The sequence below is a fragment of the Dysidea avara genome, chromosome 13 (assembly GCF_963678975.1).
Source record: "Dysidea avara chromosome 13, odDysAvar1.4, whole genome shotgun sequence".
NCBI classification, from domain to species: Eukaryota; Metazoa; Porifera; class Demospongiae; order Dictyoceratida; family Dysideidae; genus Dysidea; species Dysidea avara.
This window is the reverse complement of record NC_089284.1, coordinates 6,512,109-6,532,146: the sequence shown is the minus strand read 5'-3', so window position 1 is coordinate 6,532,146 and position 20,038 is coordinate 6,512,109. Positions and strand designations below refer to the sequence as shown.

General features: G+C 38.2%; 1 protein-coding gene and 1 pseudogene across 1 annotated transcript; one reads left to right on the top strand and one right to left on the bottom strand.

Annotated features, from left to right (window-relative positions):
* Positions 1–8,177: 8,177 nt before the first annotated feature.
* On the top strand, positions 8,178–15,109 carry LOC136243347 (uncharacterized). Its single transcript, XM_066034867.1, has 12 exons — positions 8,178–8,186; positions 8,689–8,874; positions 10,653–11,147; positions 11,202–11,214; positions 11,268–11,362; positions 11,417–11,482; positions 11,532–11,630; positions 11,680–11,715; positions 11,764–11,898; positions 11,945–12,130; positions 13,824–13,878; positions 13,932–15,109. The coding sequence occupies exons 1-12, from the start codon at positions 8,178–8,180 to the stop codon at positions 14,384–14,386; spliced, it is 1,830 nt and encodes a 609-aa protein (XP_065890939.1). The 3' UTR covers positions 14,387–15,109.
* LOC136243346 (uncharacterized) lies at positions 15,081–17,462 on the bottom strand (annotated as a pseudogene).
* Between the last annotated feature and the right edge of the window lie 2,576 nt (positions 17,463–20,038).

Sequence of the window (20,038 nt, the reverse complement as noted above, 5' to 3'; positions counted from 1 at the left end):
TAAATCGGAGACATCCAAACAAGCACCATCTTTGACATTAGCAGTTTAATGTTAAAATGTTTCATCATTTAGTGACTATAAGTCAGGTTCAACTTTCACATAATGGGCACACTTCAGTCAGTATAGCTCAGCGCTGAGGTATCATACCTCATTGTAGCATATTGCTGGAAATTCTCTTTCAGACATGAAAGAACATGATCAACTGAGAAGCCAGTGCAACATCCACAATGAGAAGGTGTGTACTGAACCGTATTTTAGTTGTACTTCGCTGGCAATTGAATGCATTTTTTTTAAAATTCATAGTTGTTGGAAGGGTTTGTGAAGGTATTTTAGGGTTTAATTATGCTTTATCGTTACTGCTGCCAAACTAGTGTGAAGGAATAGTAATGTTGGTTTTTGGGCAGGAAAGCCTAAACCCCCTTCACATCACTATAGCATTATTGCTGTACCATATGACAGAAATTAAAACGTAGTGCTAACAAGAAGTATAATAAATGAAGCAAGTAAAAAAAATGAAAATGTGTAAATTTCAGCAAGTAAAAGCAGTATGAAAAGAAGTCAAAATTGTTTAATGTAAATTTCTAAATTAGTAGTCATTGGATTACTATTATGTCTATATGCATCAATTCAGGATATAGCTATAGACAAGAGAAGTTTTAATGAATTTGATGGTGTACATTTGACTCTCTTGTGATATCACATCTAGACTATGCACTCCCTGTGTGGGGACCACCACTCACACAGAACCTAGTAGATAGATTACAACATCTACAGAACTGGGACATACGTATAGTTTACTGGATCTTTTGATTTGGCAATGGTGGGAGAACTGAATGCTAAGATAAATACACAGATAGGAGTTTTCAATTTTATGAACTGGTTGTGTTTATGTGGACTAAGCAACTGACACTGCACGGGCTATATAATTGTTTGATACTTCATGGAGTCTTAATGTTTACATAGACTCTATGAAGTATCAACAGATCAGTTGCTGAGTCCAAAACACAACCAGTTAACAACATTGAAATTATTTCCTAGGTTCCAGAGGATCTAGAATGTATCCTATTTAGTGATACCCTATATATGAACTCTGCACGGTAGCAAATGGCAGGATTTACTTTGAACACAAACATCACACACATGTATTTACAGCCGTTCTATATAGATCTGTCAGCAATACATGTTGTTGCATGACAACATCTGTTGCTAATAGTGATGCACTGATTAATCGATAAATAATCGGAAATCAATTTATTGGCCAGATTTCAGCTATGACGGTATCTGTAATTATTAGCAGATTGTTTAGCCAATTAATTTTACTGACCCTGATGTTTTTGTTTTCATAACAATAAGGTTAAATGACAATCTTACAAATACTTGTAGAACATTGGTAAACATATACATCAATCGGTTATTGGTATTGGCCATGATGTGAATTTCAATATCAGATAATCAGCAAAATCTCTTATCAGTGCATCACTAATTGCTAATACATATTTTATGCCTGTACTAACCAGTCATGGTTACTAATTGTAAGAATATGTGTAGTAATCAAATATCAAGTCAAGGGGGAAATTCTCTGAATATAAGTAATCAATAGTGAGGAAGTATTAATTGACTTGTTTGTCAATATGACTGTAACCTTATCACCTGGTTGACTATTTTGTATCATGTCATCATACATTGTGCTGCCTGTTTCAACTGTATCGATATCGATGCTTACAACATTGATCATATATTCACATGCCATAGTTTCATGTATATCAATAGCATATGATCCACTTGACATGACTGTACATGTGACAGTATAGGCAGACATCACAGCAACAAATAGTGTTCCAATACTACTTATACTAACCCGTCTTTAGTCAGTATTGAAACAGCTATTTCAAAAACTCCCTACAATGAGACCAAACAGATTCTATAAATGACTCCAATGGTATTCGCTATTGGTGCCTGTGGTCTGTTTTGTTCGAGTAGACGTAAAATTTTTGAACTATTAGTTCCAACACCAAAACATAGACGGAATAAATAGAGTCAGTATTTGTGTATAAATTATGCTGTGCATGGAATTGAGGAATTGCATGCACTTGTGCATTATTGTGTTTCCATCCTATGCGATCACCCATTCATGTGGGCCATTGTTAGCTACTGTTTATAGTTTCTGTTCTTATTGTGATGGTGGCTTATATCATAAATCATATAAGATAAGTCACAATGGTGTAGGTTAATTGTTAACTAAAACCAGACATAATAATAGCTATATTGTGTTTCTTTAACAATTAGTTAATGATTTTGGTGTTGGTGAATCCTCTGCATGTAATTTGAAGTTAAATATACATTTGATGTGTGCCAGGACAATTGTTATTTCATAGCTGACATATATAGGGCCCCATGCAACACCCCATTTGTGCAAATAAATCTATGTAGATTGTGTACACACATATATATAGACATGCACACAGCAGTCTTCGTCTACTGCTAGCACGGCCGCACCTACCCATGTCAGTGAACCAGACCTGTGAGCTACTCAAGTGTGTGTGTGTGCAAGAAAGTATTCTTGAGGTAGGATTAGTAGCCTCACTAACCTGCAGGAGATATAATACACCCCCCCCCCCCCCCCCATTTCCAATGGCACCCACCTGAGAATGTAAACCTTCAAGAACATGAAGTGACCTAGGTAAACCTAGACCAGCAACACTGAAGCAATTCTTCATTACTGACTTACAATGCCAAAACAGGGGATCCATTGATCTTGCCAGACTGGCTAATCTTTGCAACTCACTCACTAAGAAGTTTAATTTACAGTCAATGGAGAAAAGTCAGGGTGTCGTTTAGATGTTTTACTCACCACACGTTCTAGCATCACTGATACATCCTACCAACAAATGAACGTCCCATGGTGCAGCAAGCAAATGTGACCTGGTCTGCGAATAGGGGTCTTATAGCCTTTTCAATTGCACATACTTGGCAACCTGCAAGGCTGCAACTTGACTTGTGAAGTGGTATCACTCTGAAATTTAGTCCCCTTATATCCCTAACATAGCACTATGGCTTGGTGTGATATGAAGCTGATAGGTTGAAAACATGAGAAGTTATGATCATGCAGTCATGATCAACTTGACAATTTGGAAAGGATAAAAAGACCCCTTTTCACAGACCGGGTTACAAATTCCCTTTGAAGTGCATGTAGTGAAGGTCATAAACACCACCTTTATTGTAAAAACACATACATATGTATACTGCACAGACTGTACAGCACATGCACACACACACACACACACACACACACACCGGCACACACACACACACACACACACACACACACACACACACACACACACACACACACACACACACACACACACACACACACACACGCACACACACACACGCACGCACACACACACGCAAACACACACACACACACACACCGGCACACACACACGCACACACACACGCACACACACACGCACACACACACGCACACACACACGCACACACACACGCACACACACACGCACACACACACGCACACACACACGCACACACACACGCACACACACACGCACACACACACACGCACACACACACACACGCAAACACACACACACACGCACCGGCGCATACATCCGGCACATATACGCGCATGCACGCACGCACGCACGCACGAACGCACGCACGCACGCACGCACACATATATAGCTACACCCTAGCTACACTTAGTGCCGTACGATAATCGTGATAAATCGATTATCGCGAAAACTCATTATCGTGATAATCGAAATCGTGAAAATTCCATTATCATGATAATGATAAATTCCGGATATTACTATAAACTACAAATGGCCAGGGAAAATTCTCACAAATTGCTTTAGGTATAACTTCTAGTTTAGTTAGCAGACAAGTCGCACAATGATAAATGTAAATAAGGTACATTATCGTGATATTAAAAATTATATTATCACACCCCTAGCAGGGGGGGCTTTGGGGGCTGAAGCCCCATCCTTCATATTTAGGCTTTACTTGATCAATATGTTGAGTATTATAATGAAATTTTGTCTTAGCATAATTATATGATCACTAATAATACAAATACTCATAAAACCACCTTATAAACATCTTTCCAAGGTATTATCAGTGGATTTATGCTAAAGTTTATGCAACAAGGGCCCGGATCAGCATTGGAGGTGTACAAGATCGAGATATTCTAATAGAGCAGTCAGCTAACTACTCTAATAGAACATTCACTGGAAACATGTAGCTGGTTCTGTTATAGAATTTTTGCAAATCTGCCTGCACCTATACATACAATGAAGTGAATTGGTCTGTTTAAAGGGATTCATTCATCTACTTGTGTAGTTAATATGTATGGCAATACTTAATTCAGGTGCACAATTTCCATTGAAAATGCTCTCAGATTCAATCTTGTATTGTTCAAATTTCAAAAATTTCCACTTTCAACGTTATTATTCTAACATGCACCTATTCAGTGTTGTGCAATTGTGTGAGGGGTGCATCATGTACTTGGTTGTCTATACCTACCCAAACTTTTCCATTAGCAAAATGCTTCAGAGAGCTATACCTATAATCTAAAGGCAGTATATAAAATATCTACAGGCCTATTAATTTTATGTGGAAATGTCTCCAAATTGCAGTATTTTAGTGTCTATTTTTCAAAAATTTCCTGGAGGCCTCAGAGCCCCCTAGTTCCAGCATGCTTCGCACACCTCTACCCAAGAGATTAGTACCTTGAGTTAGCCCCCCCTTTTATAAATCCTAGATTCGCCCCTGCCTAGCTACACTGACTTCAGATATGCACATACGTATACGTAGCTAAATCAGAGTTGATGTGTTGTTTACAATTTGTATGCATATGGATATGATAATCTAGCTAGCAATGTAGCTAGCAATGTAGCTGACAAGCTAAGATAGAACCTATTTATTTATTTATTATTACTGGGCAGGCAGCTCTGCTGGAATTTACAAAGATTTATGATTATGATTATGATGTGATTTGGGTTGAGGCTTAGAAGCCTGTACACCCATTCAATTACATACATATACATACATAAATTAGATGCAATGAACAAAAATTAACTATGAATATAATTATTACATTAACATAAATCTATAGTCATAAAAGTAATTATCTACAGCTGATTTAAAATTATTTAATAAAGAATTTCCTACAATATCACTCGTAAGATTGTTCCAATCATTAATTACTCTAGTACCAAAATAGCTGACCCGACATGAAAGGTGGGCAGGGGGCTTAAGTAATTTATATGCATGACCTCTAGTTTGTGTATTGTGGGAGAAAGTAAAAAAGTTGGAGTGATCCAGATTGAAGTAATCGTTCAACATCTTGAAAAGAAATATTAAGTCACCACGTCTGTGTCTGTACAAAAGAGATGGTAAATTCATTGATGTCAGTCGATCTATGTAAGACTTGTCTCTTAAAGATGGTACTAGTTTTGTAGCACGCCGTTGCACACCCTCAAGTTTACGTTGATCTAATACATAATGGGGTCCCCAAATTACATTTCCGTATTCTAATATTGGTCGAACCATTGATTTATACAACCGTGATAGTACAAATTCATTCAAATCGATAAAGCTTCTTTTCATACAAGCCAATACCCTGTTCGCTTTCATAGCTACTTCAGAAGCGTGTTGGTGGAACTTTAAATTCGCATCAAATATAATACCCAAGTCCTTATGACAATTAACTGAGTCCGATGAGACACCATTAAGATAGTAGCCTCCAAAGCTGTGTGTGGCTCGACCAAAGTGAATCACTTTACATTTAGTAACATTGAACTTCAGTTGCCACACATCACACCATTTGGCTAGATTATCTAAATCAGTTTGGAGTTGTACATGGTCTGCCAAAGTAGAAATGGTTCGTATAAGCTTGGTATCATCTGCAAATAAAAACACATGACTTGAGATGGATTTCGGCATATCATTTACGTAAATAAGGAAGAGAAGAGGTCCTAGAATTGATCCTTGTGGAACACCACTCTTCACATCTTGCCAACATGATTTTTCCCCGTTTAAAACAAAACGCTGTCTCCTATTGGATAGAAATCCATCAATCCATCTAAGAAGGTTGCCTGTAATTCCATAGTGTTCAATCTTATACAATAAACGTTTATGTGGCACACTATCAAAAGCTTTCTGCAGATCCATGTAAATAACATCAACAGGTACTCCACGATCAAGTGATTTTGTTAAAATATCCATAACATGAAGTAATTGGGTAGTGCATGAATGGCCCTCTAAAAAGCCAAACTGGTGGGATGTCAACAAGTTATTGGAGTTCAGATGTTCTAGTATATTAGTTTTAATAATGGATTCCATAACCTTAACTACTGTAGATGTAAGACTGACAGGTCTATAATTACATGCAAGATGTTTACTTCCTTTCTTATGAATAGGGGTAACAAAAGCAATTTTCCATTCCGATGGCAGAACACCAGACTGGAAAGACTTATTAAATAAAATGGACAGTGGAACTGATAGTTGGTCAGAAAATTCTTTGAATATACGTGGAGGATATAATTATTAGCTAGCTACAATGATTTAAGGGTGTATAGTAATGTTAGTAAGTTATTAGTAAATAAGTTTAAATCATCATGATCAATTATTGCAGTGTTCCATTCATTAATTGTTCTTGAGTAGAAGCTCTGTTGATACGTTACAATAGATGAATTTGGAATAATGAAGTGTTGGAGGTGATACTGTCTGGTGTGTCTTGTTTGGTGGAGATAGTGATGTGGGATTTCGAGTGCATAGCCATTGTGTAATATTTTAAATAGCGTTTGTAGTCTTGTTCAGTGGCGTAGCCAAGGGTGGGCATGGGCGAGCATTTGCCCAACCATCACAGTTTCTTGCCCAACCATCACAAACTTTTTCCCAACCATCACAAGTAGCTTAAGATTCACGCGAGGATTCACAGCAGCACACAAAACCACCCTACTTTGATGCTGTAAAGCGTAAACATGTACCTCATTTCTTGAACCATGACTTCAGAAGGGATCGAGATAGATGGTATATCATTTTTTTTTTTTTTTTATTTAAACTTTATGGTAGAAAACTACCAAAGGTCTGCTGGTTACTTGTACCAGCAGCCTAACAAGACTTACGTACATACATACACTTTAATTAAACTGATTAGTTAGCTACAAAAATTCAGGAATCTTGTGGGATAGTCAGTTAGCTACTGGAAGAGTCCATTGGAATGAGCTGATGAGACTGAGATAGGACAAAAGTTGAATTTATGACTTGGCCATGAAGTTTCTTGTGTACAAAAACGCGAAAAATCCCTTAAGAAGTCCCTATAAAAGACGCACGTGCCACGCTCCTTGGCGCGGTTTAAACTCGAAATTTAAAATGGAGTCAAAGCGTGGTACACTACAATAATAATAATAATAATAATAATAATAATAATAATAATGTACAGTCGTGGTACTGTATCTCTGAGTCACAGTGAGTGATAATCGTCAGTAGGATTCAGTGTGGATGGTGCTGGCTGTAAAAGATCAGTTTCGTTTCAGTGGATTTGTCCTCGGATTTGTCAAGCATATATTCTTTTTTTTGATAAGGAAAGTACCGTATAGCCTACCTTACTGCTGATGAAAGAAAACAGGAAAACGTGACTCTTCTAGATAACAATAATAGCATATGCAAATGGAGCTGGAAATGGAGAAAAGGTCAAGTCATTATAAAGCGTCACGTGCACAAATTGTACTGATTAACCGAGTTGTGGTTTACACCAGATTCATGCAAAATGTACATTGGCTGCATGTTGTAAGTCTGGGACGAAGCTTTCTTGGTATGCTGATATTTGTGTTATAGTTCATAAATTAGCGCCCCCGGCCTTCATTTGGGACCATGTGGCGTTTAATTGAAAAAGCATTTCATATCGCTGTGGTGGTTGGTCTGTAAACTACACTGCAAATATGTGATGAACTGTTTTACATTGTTGGTTCTTGTAGGTTCAGCAGTTTGGTGTCACGTGATACTCAGCTACGGCGATCGTCGGTGGATGCCTGCCCTACAAGTTTAATAGATAGCATGTAGCTAGCAAATGTTTGCATGCATGCAAGCAGCATTTATTTATTTTATTTTTATTTATTGATTAGCAAACACCCAACAGGGTTTTTACGCTAATGTACAAGGTACGTACACATAAGGCCAATGAAACTTGATTAGCAGTTTCTCGTCATCGCCCGTATGGCACGCCGTTTGTAACAAAAATCGCCACTTATTTTCTCAGAAAATAAGCTTATTATCCCAGAAAATAAGCTATTATCTTGGATAATAAAAATCCCTATTTTCCCTGAAAATAACAGCTCTTATTTTTGTAATGGCTTATTTTCCGAGCATATAAAAAGAATTTAAATTTGCGACCACAGTCTAGCCGGACTCTAATTAATATGCAGCTGCGCGCGCATTACTGTCACGTAGATGTACCATCAAGATAGTGGAAGTGGAAGCGGATAGAATAGAAGTTCTCTTAGAGATTGGCGAGTCACGTAGGGTGCTAACAATTGATAAAGATCACTTGGTGTTCAGCGTGGAGAATGAGTTGGGGAAAGTTGGGAAAGATGGAATCCTTGCCTATATTTTTCATGCGAGCCTGGAGGACCTCATAGTAGCAAAAACGTGTATATTTTGCAGCGTTGGGATGCTAAATGGAATACTTATGTAGATGTGTCGGATATTGAACAGGTGGTGAATGGAGATCGCCTAATTTGCACTCTGCAAGACGGGCTGCAAGACTCACAGGCAGGCTCGCAGTGTAGTGCACTAAGCACGGTGGATAGAAAGAGAGATACTAGAGATTTTGATATAGCTAAAGGCAAGGTGAGCTTCATTTTCCATTTTCAAATAAAGCATTTGCATCCGCTCATGGTAACCGTAGGTACTGTATAAAAATTAATGATAAAGCTAGCTCAGTAACTGTATTTACATCGTAAGTTTAACTGCATGGTAATGATGACTTGGAACAAGAATGCCAGTATTATTTCAGCTGCATTGTTATGGTACCACTACTTCGATGTATACCATATTGGTGATAAAATAAAGCGCTTTGCTATAGGAAGCCTTATAGGAATACACAAGTTGCAACTAGTGTACAGCGAGGTATTCTGTTTTGCTATACTGGTGGCATTTTAAAGTTGAATAGGGCGGAAAGAATATACTGTAAATACAGTACAAATGAATGTACCCATTAAGAGTTTTGGTCTACATTCCTGGTTAGAAGCTGTTTTGCATTGTCACAACACATTTAGCTACTATGCTTCTTATACCTTTGTGATTGTTACCATGCATGTTTATAACACTATGAACAATACTTGCTGTATTCATAGTTGTTAAGCTGCCACACTAACATGACTATTTTGCTAATTATGACATTGTGGATACTGTCCATGTTATACCAGCCAAACAACAAAAATCACTGGAGAGCTATAAAAAGCTGCCATGAGATAAGAAGAAACACACATTGAAACCACCAGCCATAGTGGGGGCATTCATCAAAGTATTTGTCAGTGCCTTACTGTCTGAGTTGTTAATGGAGGCCACACCACCATGGGCAACAAGTATTGCAAGCTGCTTTGAACTTTTAAAATCTAATAGAATGAGCATGGATATAGCATAAACTTCAAGTTTAGTTCTTCTGGATCACACCTTGTATTGGTATATCAGATTGGTATAGGTGTTTATATTTAGTATATTGTATCAATACAAATTCACCTCTAACCACAACACTACAGTACACTCTAGTGTTGTACCGATTCCCACTTGTTGAGTTGAGCCGATACCCGATATTATTTTGATCGGGTTTACCGATTGTTAACCGACAGCCTATTGTAGGGTTCTACAAGTTACAATTGCTCATAATTCACTGAAAGTAATGCCTATAAAGATAATTTAATTAAGGTTCCAATCATCACTCTCTACAAAGAGTTAGCTTTGTGGATGCCACAAACCATAAACAAATTACATACCTGGACCAGCCCTCCAGTGCAGGTGTCTGTTGGCCACAGCCCATTACTACTGATTACCCATTATGTTAACTTGTTATCAGGTGACACCACACATTGTAAGTTTGAGAAATTGGAAGAATGGGCTAGAGCACTGTAGCCTTAACCATGTGACCCCGCCAAGATAGGGTCATGGTCCCCAACAACCATGGAAAGCCAGAAGCCCTCATGGTCCCTCCTAGCCAATATTGCTACAGCGCGACCCATGTCACACTAACCCGCCATCAATAGAAACTATGAGTTAGTGGAAGGGGAGGGACCTTGGGGGAGGTAAATGACTCTGAGTTCTGCATATACAACCACTGCTATCATGTTGTTGTTAAGAATAACCTAGAATAGGTAGTTTACCTAAGCTATGCCCCTAAGCTTTGTGTTGGTTGTTTACTCACACCTTCTAATGAATACCATGCATAGTGTCCAACCTCCAGTTCTGTGCTCGCCATTGCCATGGTCACTTAAAGTTTAAACTTTGGTTAAACTTCTAGTAAAACAGGTAACAATGATCATCAGTGCAACTATAGTACACTCACTACTACCTAACTAGAAAAGTGTTGCATACAATAATGATGTTGTTAATATTCATTTTTGTAATTGTAGCATCTGGTATCACAAGCTTCTGACATTGTGAAGTCACTCAAAAGTCCATCTCAGAAGCATGTACAAGCATTGGCTGAGTTGTTTCCTTCATCAACTGCAAAACAACCACGGCTCAGTCCTGCATTTGATCCAACAGCCCAGTGTATAGCTTTTAGTCGTCATCAAAAAAAGAAAGGAAATCCCAGATTGAAACCCAGCAAAATTTCCTTTGTATTGGTTGCCAGCAATGTTAAAGAAATACCAAGGGGAAAGCACAGAACAGCATTAAAGGACAGCAAGCAGATAATGAAAGTTGATATTGTTAGAACAATGTCAGCCACTGATGTCAAACGAGCAGTCCTGAAAGCTTTCTCCCATGTTAATTTGACAGCTTTTGAGTACCAGTCAATTGATGGTGCTCACCATTTTCAAAAAGCTGAGGATCAGGAGAAAGATGGAGATGCAATAATTAGCTATGGAGCTAAGGGCTTTGTTTATATTAAAAGAGACCTTCAAGTAAGTTGCTTATATTTTTGACTGCATGTGCACTGTACTTCTATATTAATACAGGATCCTAGCATCAGTGAGCTACCTCCAACCACACAGGGGGATCCTGAAAACCACGAGTTACACAAGGGGATCCTGACATCAGCAAGTTACCTCCAGTCACACTGGAGGATCCTGACATCAGAGAGCTACCCCCAGCACCAATTTTTGCTTCAAGACCAAAGGTTACTTTGTGTTGACAAATGTACATACAGGTATTATGCTAACCTTTATTTCAGAAACATGATGCTGTTGCCATATCTGATTCAGAAGACAACTCAATTCCTGTTAACAGTAGAGATAAAGTAATGTAGCTGTTTTATAGTTTCTAGGCATGTACATTATTTAACACAGGCACAGGAGACAGTACGAGGAAATCTGGAAGAATTTTGTAACATCAGAGCTCAACAAGATAGAGAATATGAGGAGAGCCTCCAGATAGACAGGCATAAGGTAACATATAGTACTTCATGCATACTCAAGTATGTTGTGTATGTTGTAGTCTGAAGAAGCTGACAGGATGAAGCTTAGACAGGAAGTAAAGCCTGCTATAATTTATGTCTTACTGATGGCATTTGAATTCTAGGAATTGTTAGAGCTTAGACAAAACTTTCAGCACAAATACGCAGGTGATGGCCCCACAGGAGGTTGTGCTATCAAATTCAGGTTTCCAGATGGGAAAACACTATCTTACAACTTCTTACGCAGTGATCCCACCAAGGTATACTTACCAACATGCATTAACTAACATTATTAACTTTTTATAGGTGCTATACGAGTTTGTTTTTAGTGTGATCGAAAGCATCTCAGGCTTTAAAATATGTACAGTTCTCCCAATGGAGGTGGTGCCATGTTGTGGGAGAACTACTATATCAGATTCCATAGTGGCTGTACCATCCATCCTTACTGTGGCGAATGATGAAGACATTGATTTATTGATGTACTTTCAGCAGGTAATGTGCACGGTGTGTTTCAGTTATTATTAACTTTGTATGGACAGGAGCGCATCGAATCCTATGGATATGGGAGCATGTAACTCCATACACTACCAATACTATGGGCAAAATTCAAACATGGCGTCCAGTGTTACTATGTATATAATTGGTTACATCATTCTTACACGCAACAGTGATACACCGAATGGTCGATGCTACTCCATCTAGTGTGAAGGTCGCAAAACTGCTTTGTTAGGAAGATCATCGAGTTGAAGGTAAAGCTTGAAATAGTCAAGTGGAGTAATTTTGGGTGATTATCAACTGTAGAAAGACCGTCCTGCTGCTAATATTCCTTCGTCATGCCATTAGACTGCGTTTCCATAGCTTCGCTTCCTCACAGCGGAAGCGTGACGTATTCGAGCATGCGCCTCTGCATAATAACCTAATTGGGAAAATTTAACAGTTACATATTATAGTACATGTATACGGCAGCCATGTTTGAATTTTGTCCTTTATAACAAAGTTACATGCTCCCTTGTCTGTAGGATTCGATGCACTCCTGGTATTGATAATGAGGTGGTTTTGTGAGTGATCATGTAATTGATCATGTTTGTAACTGTCTCTGGGAAAAGCTTTTGTTGCTCAGGGGGAGGGGGGCTTTTGGGGCTGAAGCCCCCCCCCCCCCCCCCTCCCCCCTTCTTCAATTTTAGGATTTACTTGATCAATATGCTCAAGAATGTAATGATAATTTGTCTTAGCCTAAGTATATGACCACTATATATACAAATACTGACCTATAAACTCACCTTGTAAACATCTTTCCAAGGAATTATCAGTGGATTTATGCTAAAAGTTATGGAAAAAGGACCGGATCAGTATTGGAGGTGTACAAGATCGAAATACTCTAATAGAGCAGTTACAAAACTACTCTAATAGATTCTGATCATTCAGTGGATGTTTAGTTCTGCTATGGAATTTTTCAAATCTTCCTGCAAAGATGGATAGTTTTTAATATTATTTATAGCCATACTTAATTCATGTGCACATTGAAAATGCTCTCAGATTCAATCTCACTTATTTCAAAATTTTCCACTTTCAACATTATTATTATACCATACGCCTATTGTTGTAGTACAATTGTGATCATGTACATGCACTTGGTTGTCTGAACCTTTCAAAACCTTTCCATTAACAAATTCTGCAGAGAACTATATAGTCAGTATATAAAATAACTGAAGCATTTGATGTGGAAATGTCTCCAAATTTTTGCATTTTACCATGTATTTTTCAAATGTTTTTCAAATCTTCCTGCTAAGGTGCATAGTTTTATTTAATTCAGGTGCACATTGAAAATGCTGTAAGTTCAATCTCACATCATTCCAACAATTTTCAAAATTTTTCAGTTTCAACATTATTATGCCATGCACCTATTTTGTACACTTGTGAGAAGGTACATCTTGCACATGTGCTTGGTTGTCTGAACCTTCCAAAACCTTTTCATTAACAAATGCTACAGAGAGCCAATTGGGCAATATATAAAATATCTACATGCAGCAAAGCTGAAGCATTTTATGTGGAAATGTCTCCAAATTTCAGCATTTTAGCATGTATTTTTCAAAAATTGCCTTGGGGGGGGGGGGGGTTACTGTTAAATAAGGTTACTGTTTACAATTAAAACCATCCATGCAGTAATTTTGTATTTATACTTTAGCAGCTTGATGATAACAAAGGTGCCAAAATAGCTGATGAAAACTTTATTCAGATTGGTAAGTTAACGATATTAGATATACATTTTGCATTTACTTTGTATTTTTTACAGTTGATGGCAGACGCTTAGATTTCGTGCACAGCATTTGTCCTGTTCAGCCTGTTTTTGCTCACCTTATCAGAAGAAATGCAATCTATGGAGATGTCATGGGACTTTTCCAAAGCAAAGATGCTCAGAAAGAATATCCTTTACGTATACATTTTAAAGATGAAGTGGCTTATGATGACGGTGGAGTAAGCAGGGATATCTTTAGTGCATTCTGGGAGGAAGTGTATAGAAGATTTTTTGATGGAGCTTGTTTACTTACTCCTAATTTGCATGCAACTACTGATATGTCAGCTCTGCCTTTGCTGGGACAAATTTTATCACATGGTTTTCTGATCAGCGGATATATCCCAATTCGTATTGCCTTCCCTAGCTTGGCAGGTATTTTACTTGGGCCTACAACTAATGTTTCTTCACAATTCCTTATTGAAGCCTTTGCTGAAAGTTTGTGTTCGTATTAAGCGACTACTGTTAAAGAAGCATTAGAATCATCGACAGCTTTTTCTAAGGACCTCAAAAACAAGCTTATTGCAGTTTTAAGTCGTTATGGTTCCAGGGTTGCTCCAACCAATTCATTGCAGCTGAGAGCTCAACTGTCTGACGTTGCGAAGTATGCGTTTCTAACAAAACCTATGGCTGCTATAAATGGGATGCACAGTGGCATCTCTTCTGAAGAAAAGCTATTCTGGAGGAAGTTTTCAATTGATGAGCTTCACTCAATGTACATGTACATGAGTGCTACTCCTGAGAAGGTGCTGAACATAATAGAGGAGCCGATTGAGTCTAACCCTTGTGAAATGCGAGTGTTCAATTATCTACAACAATATATTGGAAACATGAGGAATGATGAGGTGTGAAGGTTTTTACGGTTCACAACTGGGAGTTCAGTACTGATTGCAGAACGCATCACCGTAGCTTTTAATGGTGCCACTGGATTCACTAGGCATCCGATTGGGCACACTTGTCCATGTCTTCTTGAATTACCCACAACCTATACCTCCTATCCAGAGTTCGAGCAGGAGTTCAACAACGTTTTGACAGGTTTGGAACTGAACTGGGAGATGCAAGGTATTTAGAACATTATGGCAAGCAGAACAAGACTGGTGTTTTTGATTCTCAATTATGATTTAGTATTATTGTATATTAGGTATTTGATCATAAGCAATTAGTGACTATAAACTGGATTGTTTGTTCATATAATTCAATGCCATGATTGTCACTTTCTATTAAAGGGTTGACATTTTGCTGATACTGCTCATCTGTCAGCACAAATGTATTTTCAGGAATAACAACTGCATCAGGATCCTCATCAAGTGCTAATCCTTCTTCATCTATCCCATAAGAATCTGTCTGAATGTGCTCAAAAAAGTCCAGTGCTATTGTGCCAGAGTTGCATAATCGAAGTGCTCCTGCCACAAATAGTTGTTCTGGGGATGATGCATGTTCAGTTCTAATACCATGTTTGTTCCATCCATCCTTAAACATTGTTAGTGCACGGTTTACTCTAGGAATGTATATATAATGAAGTGAATAAATGTGAATGTCATTAGATGGATCCAATAGCCTCATTTCTTCTAGGTAATAAAAAAGACGGTAAAACAGTTTGGTCACACTGATGCATATCTTTCCATAGGCGCTCTATGCGTTGATTATGCACAGAGCTCCCAGTTAACATGCTACCTCTCTCTAGGCCTCTGTGTTGTAACATGTGTTTTGCAATTCTTTTATTTTCTTTGCCTTGATCAGATCTAACACGTGACGGTAAACCATACTTCTCAACTGCTTTTAAAAAGTGAGTGTAAACTGTGGATGCTTTGTTGTTGTTTGAACAATTCATATACACAACCATCCTGCTGTAACCATCAATTCCTGCATGAGTCACCATCTTCCATCGAATTAACTTATGGTGTGCATCTATTGAAAAAATGGGAGTAGCTATCTATGTAATAAAAATCAGTAACATATAACTATTCAAGCAAAGCAACTTCCAATTAACTATTTTAGTAAATAATCCATATAAGACATTGGTAGTTCAGCCCAATAAACTTGATGAAGTCAACATGACTAGATCCAGAAAAGTGGTCTCTCACATACACACCCCCAATTTACAAACTATAGTATATTCGCATTGAGCTGAATCCTCAAAAACATTTAACTCATGGATGCAATTACACATGATCTGGAAATTTGGCTCATTTGCAGTACTGCTTGATCCGCTAAAATATTTCAAAATCTTGTTGTTCAAATGTTTGACATAATATTTACGGCCAATCAAAATTTTCACAATACATTTCCTATGGAGAAGCCATATAAGTACAGTGTCCATTAGAGCCCTTTCCTGAACTTGTAATGGAGCCAAACCATATGTGTCTGTTGTTGACACCTTTGCTGCTACCAATAATCATCTGGTTGGCAGAAATGTTAACTCTGTTGAGAAAAAATCCACTTTTAATTTTTAGCTGTTTTTCAAGGTTCAGCTCAACGTGAACATACTATAGGTAATGGCTATTGATCTGAAATTTTTGTCAGTGAGCACCACAGCTTAAGTGACAGATAATTTTAGTCTTAAACACACTTAAGTACTTACAATCAAGTATCTCCGCTAAACAGTTTTAAAATAGCATAAATCGGTGAAGTTCTAAGCCGTGTAAATTAAATTTTAAAAGGTACCACATGTAAATGCATGCATGCATGCATACATACCGACATGCCATGATGAGTTAGGACCAGGAACAGAATACTGCCTTCTTGCTGTAGCACCTCCTGGCCATCGTAGTGTAACATTTACTGGATCGGTAGATCTTAAAATCTCCCTAACACGCCATCTTGTAACTTTATAACCCATTGATCTAAGCTGGCCAATAACAATGGATTCTCCAACTTCTGGAAGTGTTGTTTTAATTTGCAACACTTTCTGTCTCAGTTCAGAATCTGATATCACTGTAATGGGTTCATCCAGCATACCATATTCCTCACGACGTCTGTACACAGTCATTCTTGACACTCCAATTAGGTGTGCAACATCAGTCCAAGTGAAACCTAACGAGTGTAGATACTCAAGCTGTTCCTTTGCCACCAAAAAACGAGGTCGTCCTCTACCAGATTGCTGGATTGAAGCATGGTATCTTACTAAATCTGCCTGTTGTTCTTTTGTATCAACATACAATTGCCATTCCTTAGCTAATGATCTCAAGCAACTAATAAGTCGTGTAATCTGACCAACACATTCAATAACAGCTGATCTATGCTGTTCACTCATTTGCATGATGTTATCGTCCAGGAGATTCTTCAGGTAAACAAGGCTGGACATATATAATTCCATTCTTTCCAGTGTGTGAGTTCCGTAGCTTACACTGCAATACCCTAATTCGTGTCCACTAGCACGAAGGAAAGATTCAATATCCTGGAAAAGTACCTCTAAGCCCCAAATCTGTGATCCTGTCATTACGAACACACTGCCTTCATTTTAATGGCCATCTTGCCCTGCCTACAAAGAAACCACATTCAAACAGTTTAACAACTAATCCAATGTCTAGAGCCGCCGGCTGGCGCAAAGGAGATTGGTCCGCATCAGTGGCGTAGCCAGACTTTTCGCCATGCCTGGGCAATGGGTGGGCAAGCCATTTCCTATGTAACACACGTACACATGCCCATCTTCATATGGACATCAATATAACATTTTTAAAATGCATTATGTATCATCCTACACTACTGTATGCAAGATGACTAACAACCTAATAGAAGCGAACGCCTAGCTAACTATTGGCCTTCTAACATATTACATACATCTAGCTACATGTGTCTTAATACCAGACTACAAAGGTTCTTGAATTAAAGCACGAGGCGCTCTATCACGTGATGACTATGCTCTGCCACTAGTTGTTAGCCTAGAAAAGTGGAAACAAAAAGAAAAGAATTGCTGACTGAACAAGTACTCCATACCGTTTGAACTGAGCAGTATCCACACGGATACATGGGTGCTAATTTCACAAATACCTCTAGACTGCTTTGCCTCCCGAGTTTTGACCACACCAATAGCTTCCGTGATCACTTAATCCAAATGTAAACCGTCCAGCCTACTATTGTGAAACCAATTCTTTGTCCTTCACTCCTTGCCACAATGCTGCGCGGGTTTTTGTAATCACGTGATCTTGCTTCTATTTATTTCCTCTATTTGTGCACAATCAAGTTACTCGTAGGGAAAATCCCTTGGATACCCCATCTCTGTTTAGCCAAAAAGAAGGAAACCATTGGCGAAAATGGCACGGTGAGTGTTGTATAAGTTGTGCTATACTTATTCTTGTACAGTGACTAGTTAAGTAACTTTAGCAAAATCTCGAGCTATCCAGCCCACGTCTTTATAATTACTCTAGGAGCTGATGGTGGGGCAAAGAAGTCTGATGCCCGGGCAATGCCCTGGCTTGCCCGGGTTTGGCTACGCCACTGGTCCGCATGCAATTTTAAATTCTTTTATATGCTTGGAAAATAAGCAGTTTTTTTTTATTTTCGGGGAAAATAAGGATTTTTATTATCTGAGATAATAACTTATTTTCTGGGATAATAAGCTTATTTTCTGAGAAAATAAGTGGCGATTTTTGTTACAAACGGCGTGCCATACGCCCGCATGCTTTTGATACACCCGCATAGAATTTCATTATTGGTATTTCAGATCGAAATACTCTAATAGAACGGTCACTTTTACTCTAATAGAGCAATCAGCTATACTCTAATGGACAAATCACTTGTTATAGATTAGTAACGTACCTTAGCTATGTAATGCAAGAGTAATCAGTGTAGATCTCACTGTTTTTTGGCAGGAATCTTCATGTTTGGATGTGTGTTGTGCTTTTGGAAAAATAATGAATAATGAATAATAACCGCCCGCCCGCATCAAATTTTCAAAAATCTGAGCGAGAAACTGGTAATCAAGTTTCATTGGCCTAAGTGCCTAGTTTAAGTTACAATAACATAAGTGCCTATAATTTAAGTTACAATAATGATTAGTACTAAGTTACAATAAGTGCTAAGTTACAATAGGTGCTAGGTTACAACTAGTACTAAATTACAGTAAGTGGTAAGTTATGCTAGAATTACAATGAGTACTAAATTACAGTGAGTGCTAAGTTACAATAAATACAATAAGTGCTAAGTTACAGTTATAAAGTAGGAGTAGTTGATTGTTTAAATGTTTCAAGATCAATGGTAGATAGATTTGGGATACATAGATTGTTCCAATGGGGAATAGTTCTGGGTAGGAATGAATAGAGATACGTGTTTACTGAAGACTGTATATGATTAAATTTCTGATCATGATGGGCTCTGGTAGCAGTTTGATTTAATGATGGCAGACAGCGATTTGGGACCAATAATAAATGATTAACTATCTTGTACAATAGGATGAGGCGTGCTTGCTTTCTGCGTTCTTGTAAAGATGGCCAATTTAGTTCATTTAACATGTCTGTGATACTGTCATGGTGGTGTCTGTTCCAAGGCTTATTTAAGACGAAACGAGCTGCTCGATGTTGAATCATTTCAAGTTTAGAAATGTCATTTTGGTGGTGTGGGTCCCAGATGGCACAACAATATTCGATAGATGGTAGCAGAAATTGTTTGTAGGCATATTCTTTGAAGTGTTTATGACAGGAATGTAAATTTCGCTTTAGGAAACCAAGTAATCGATTTGCTTTGTTGCATATGTAGTCAATGTGATCGTGCCATGAAATTTACACTATAGTATAGGTAGCTGTAGGCCTTGTGTGCATACACTTTTATATTTTCCTTTAATAATGTCTCACATGAAAGTGAACGTGTTTCTTGTGTGTGTAGTTAAGTTGATGTTATGCCCAACCATCAAATATTGGCTGGCTACGCCCCTGATCTTGTTATCATGCGTCTTTTTTAAGAGTGTCCCATCCTAAATGTTCCAAAGTAGATGTAACTGAACTATACAGGGGCAGATCTAGGATTTATAAAAGGAGGGGCTAACTCAAGGAACTAATCCCTTGGGTAGAGGTGTGCAAAGCATGCTGGAACTGGGGGCATACCCCCCCCCCCCCCCCCAGGAAAATTTTGAAAAATAGATGCTAAAATACTGGAGACATTTCCACATAAAT

What these genes read in the sequence shown, in the direction of transcription:
- LOC136243347 (XM_066034867.1), top strand. An exon ending in TCCAGATAGACAGGCATAAG is followed by an intron (nt 11,631 to 11,679) that starts GTAACATATAGT and finishes TGTATGTTGTAG; the next exon opens with TCTGAAGAAGCTGACAGGAT. An exon ending in TGAAAACTTTATTCAGATTG is followed by an intron (nt 13,879 to 13,931) that starts GTAAGTTAACGA and finishes TATTTTTTACAG; the next exon opens with TTGATGGCAGACGCTTAGAT.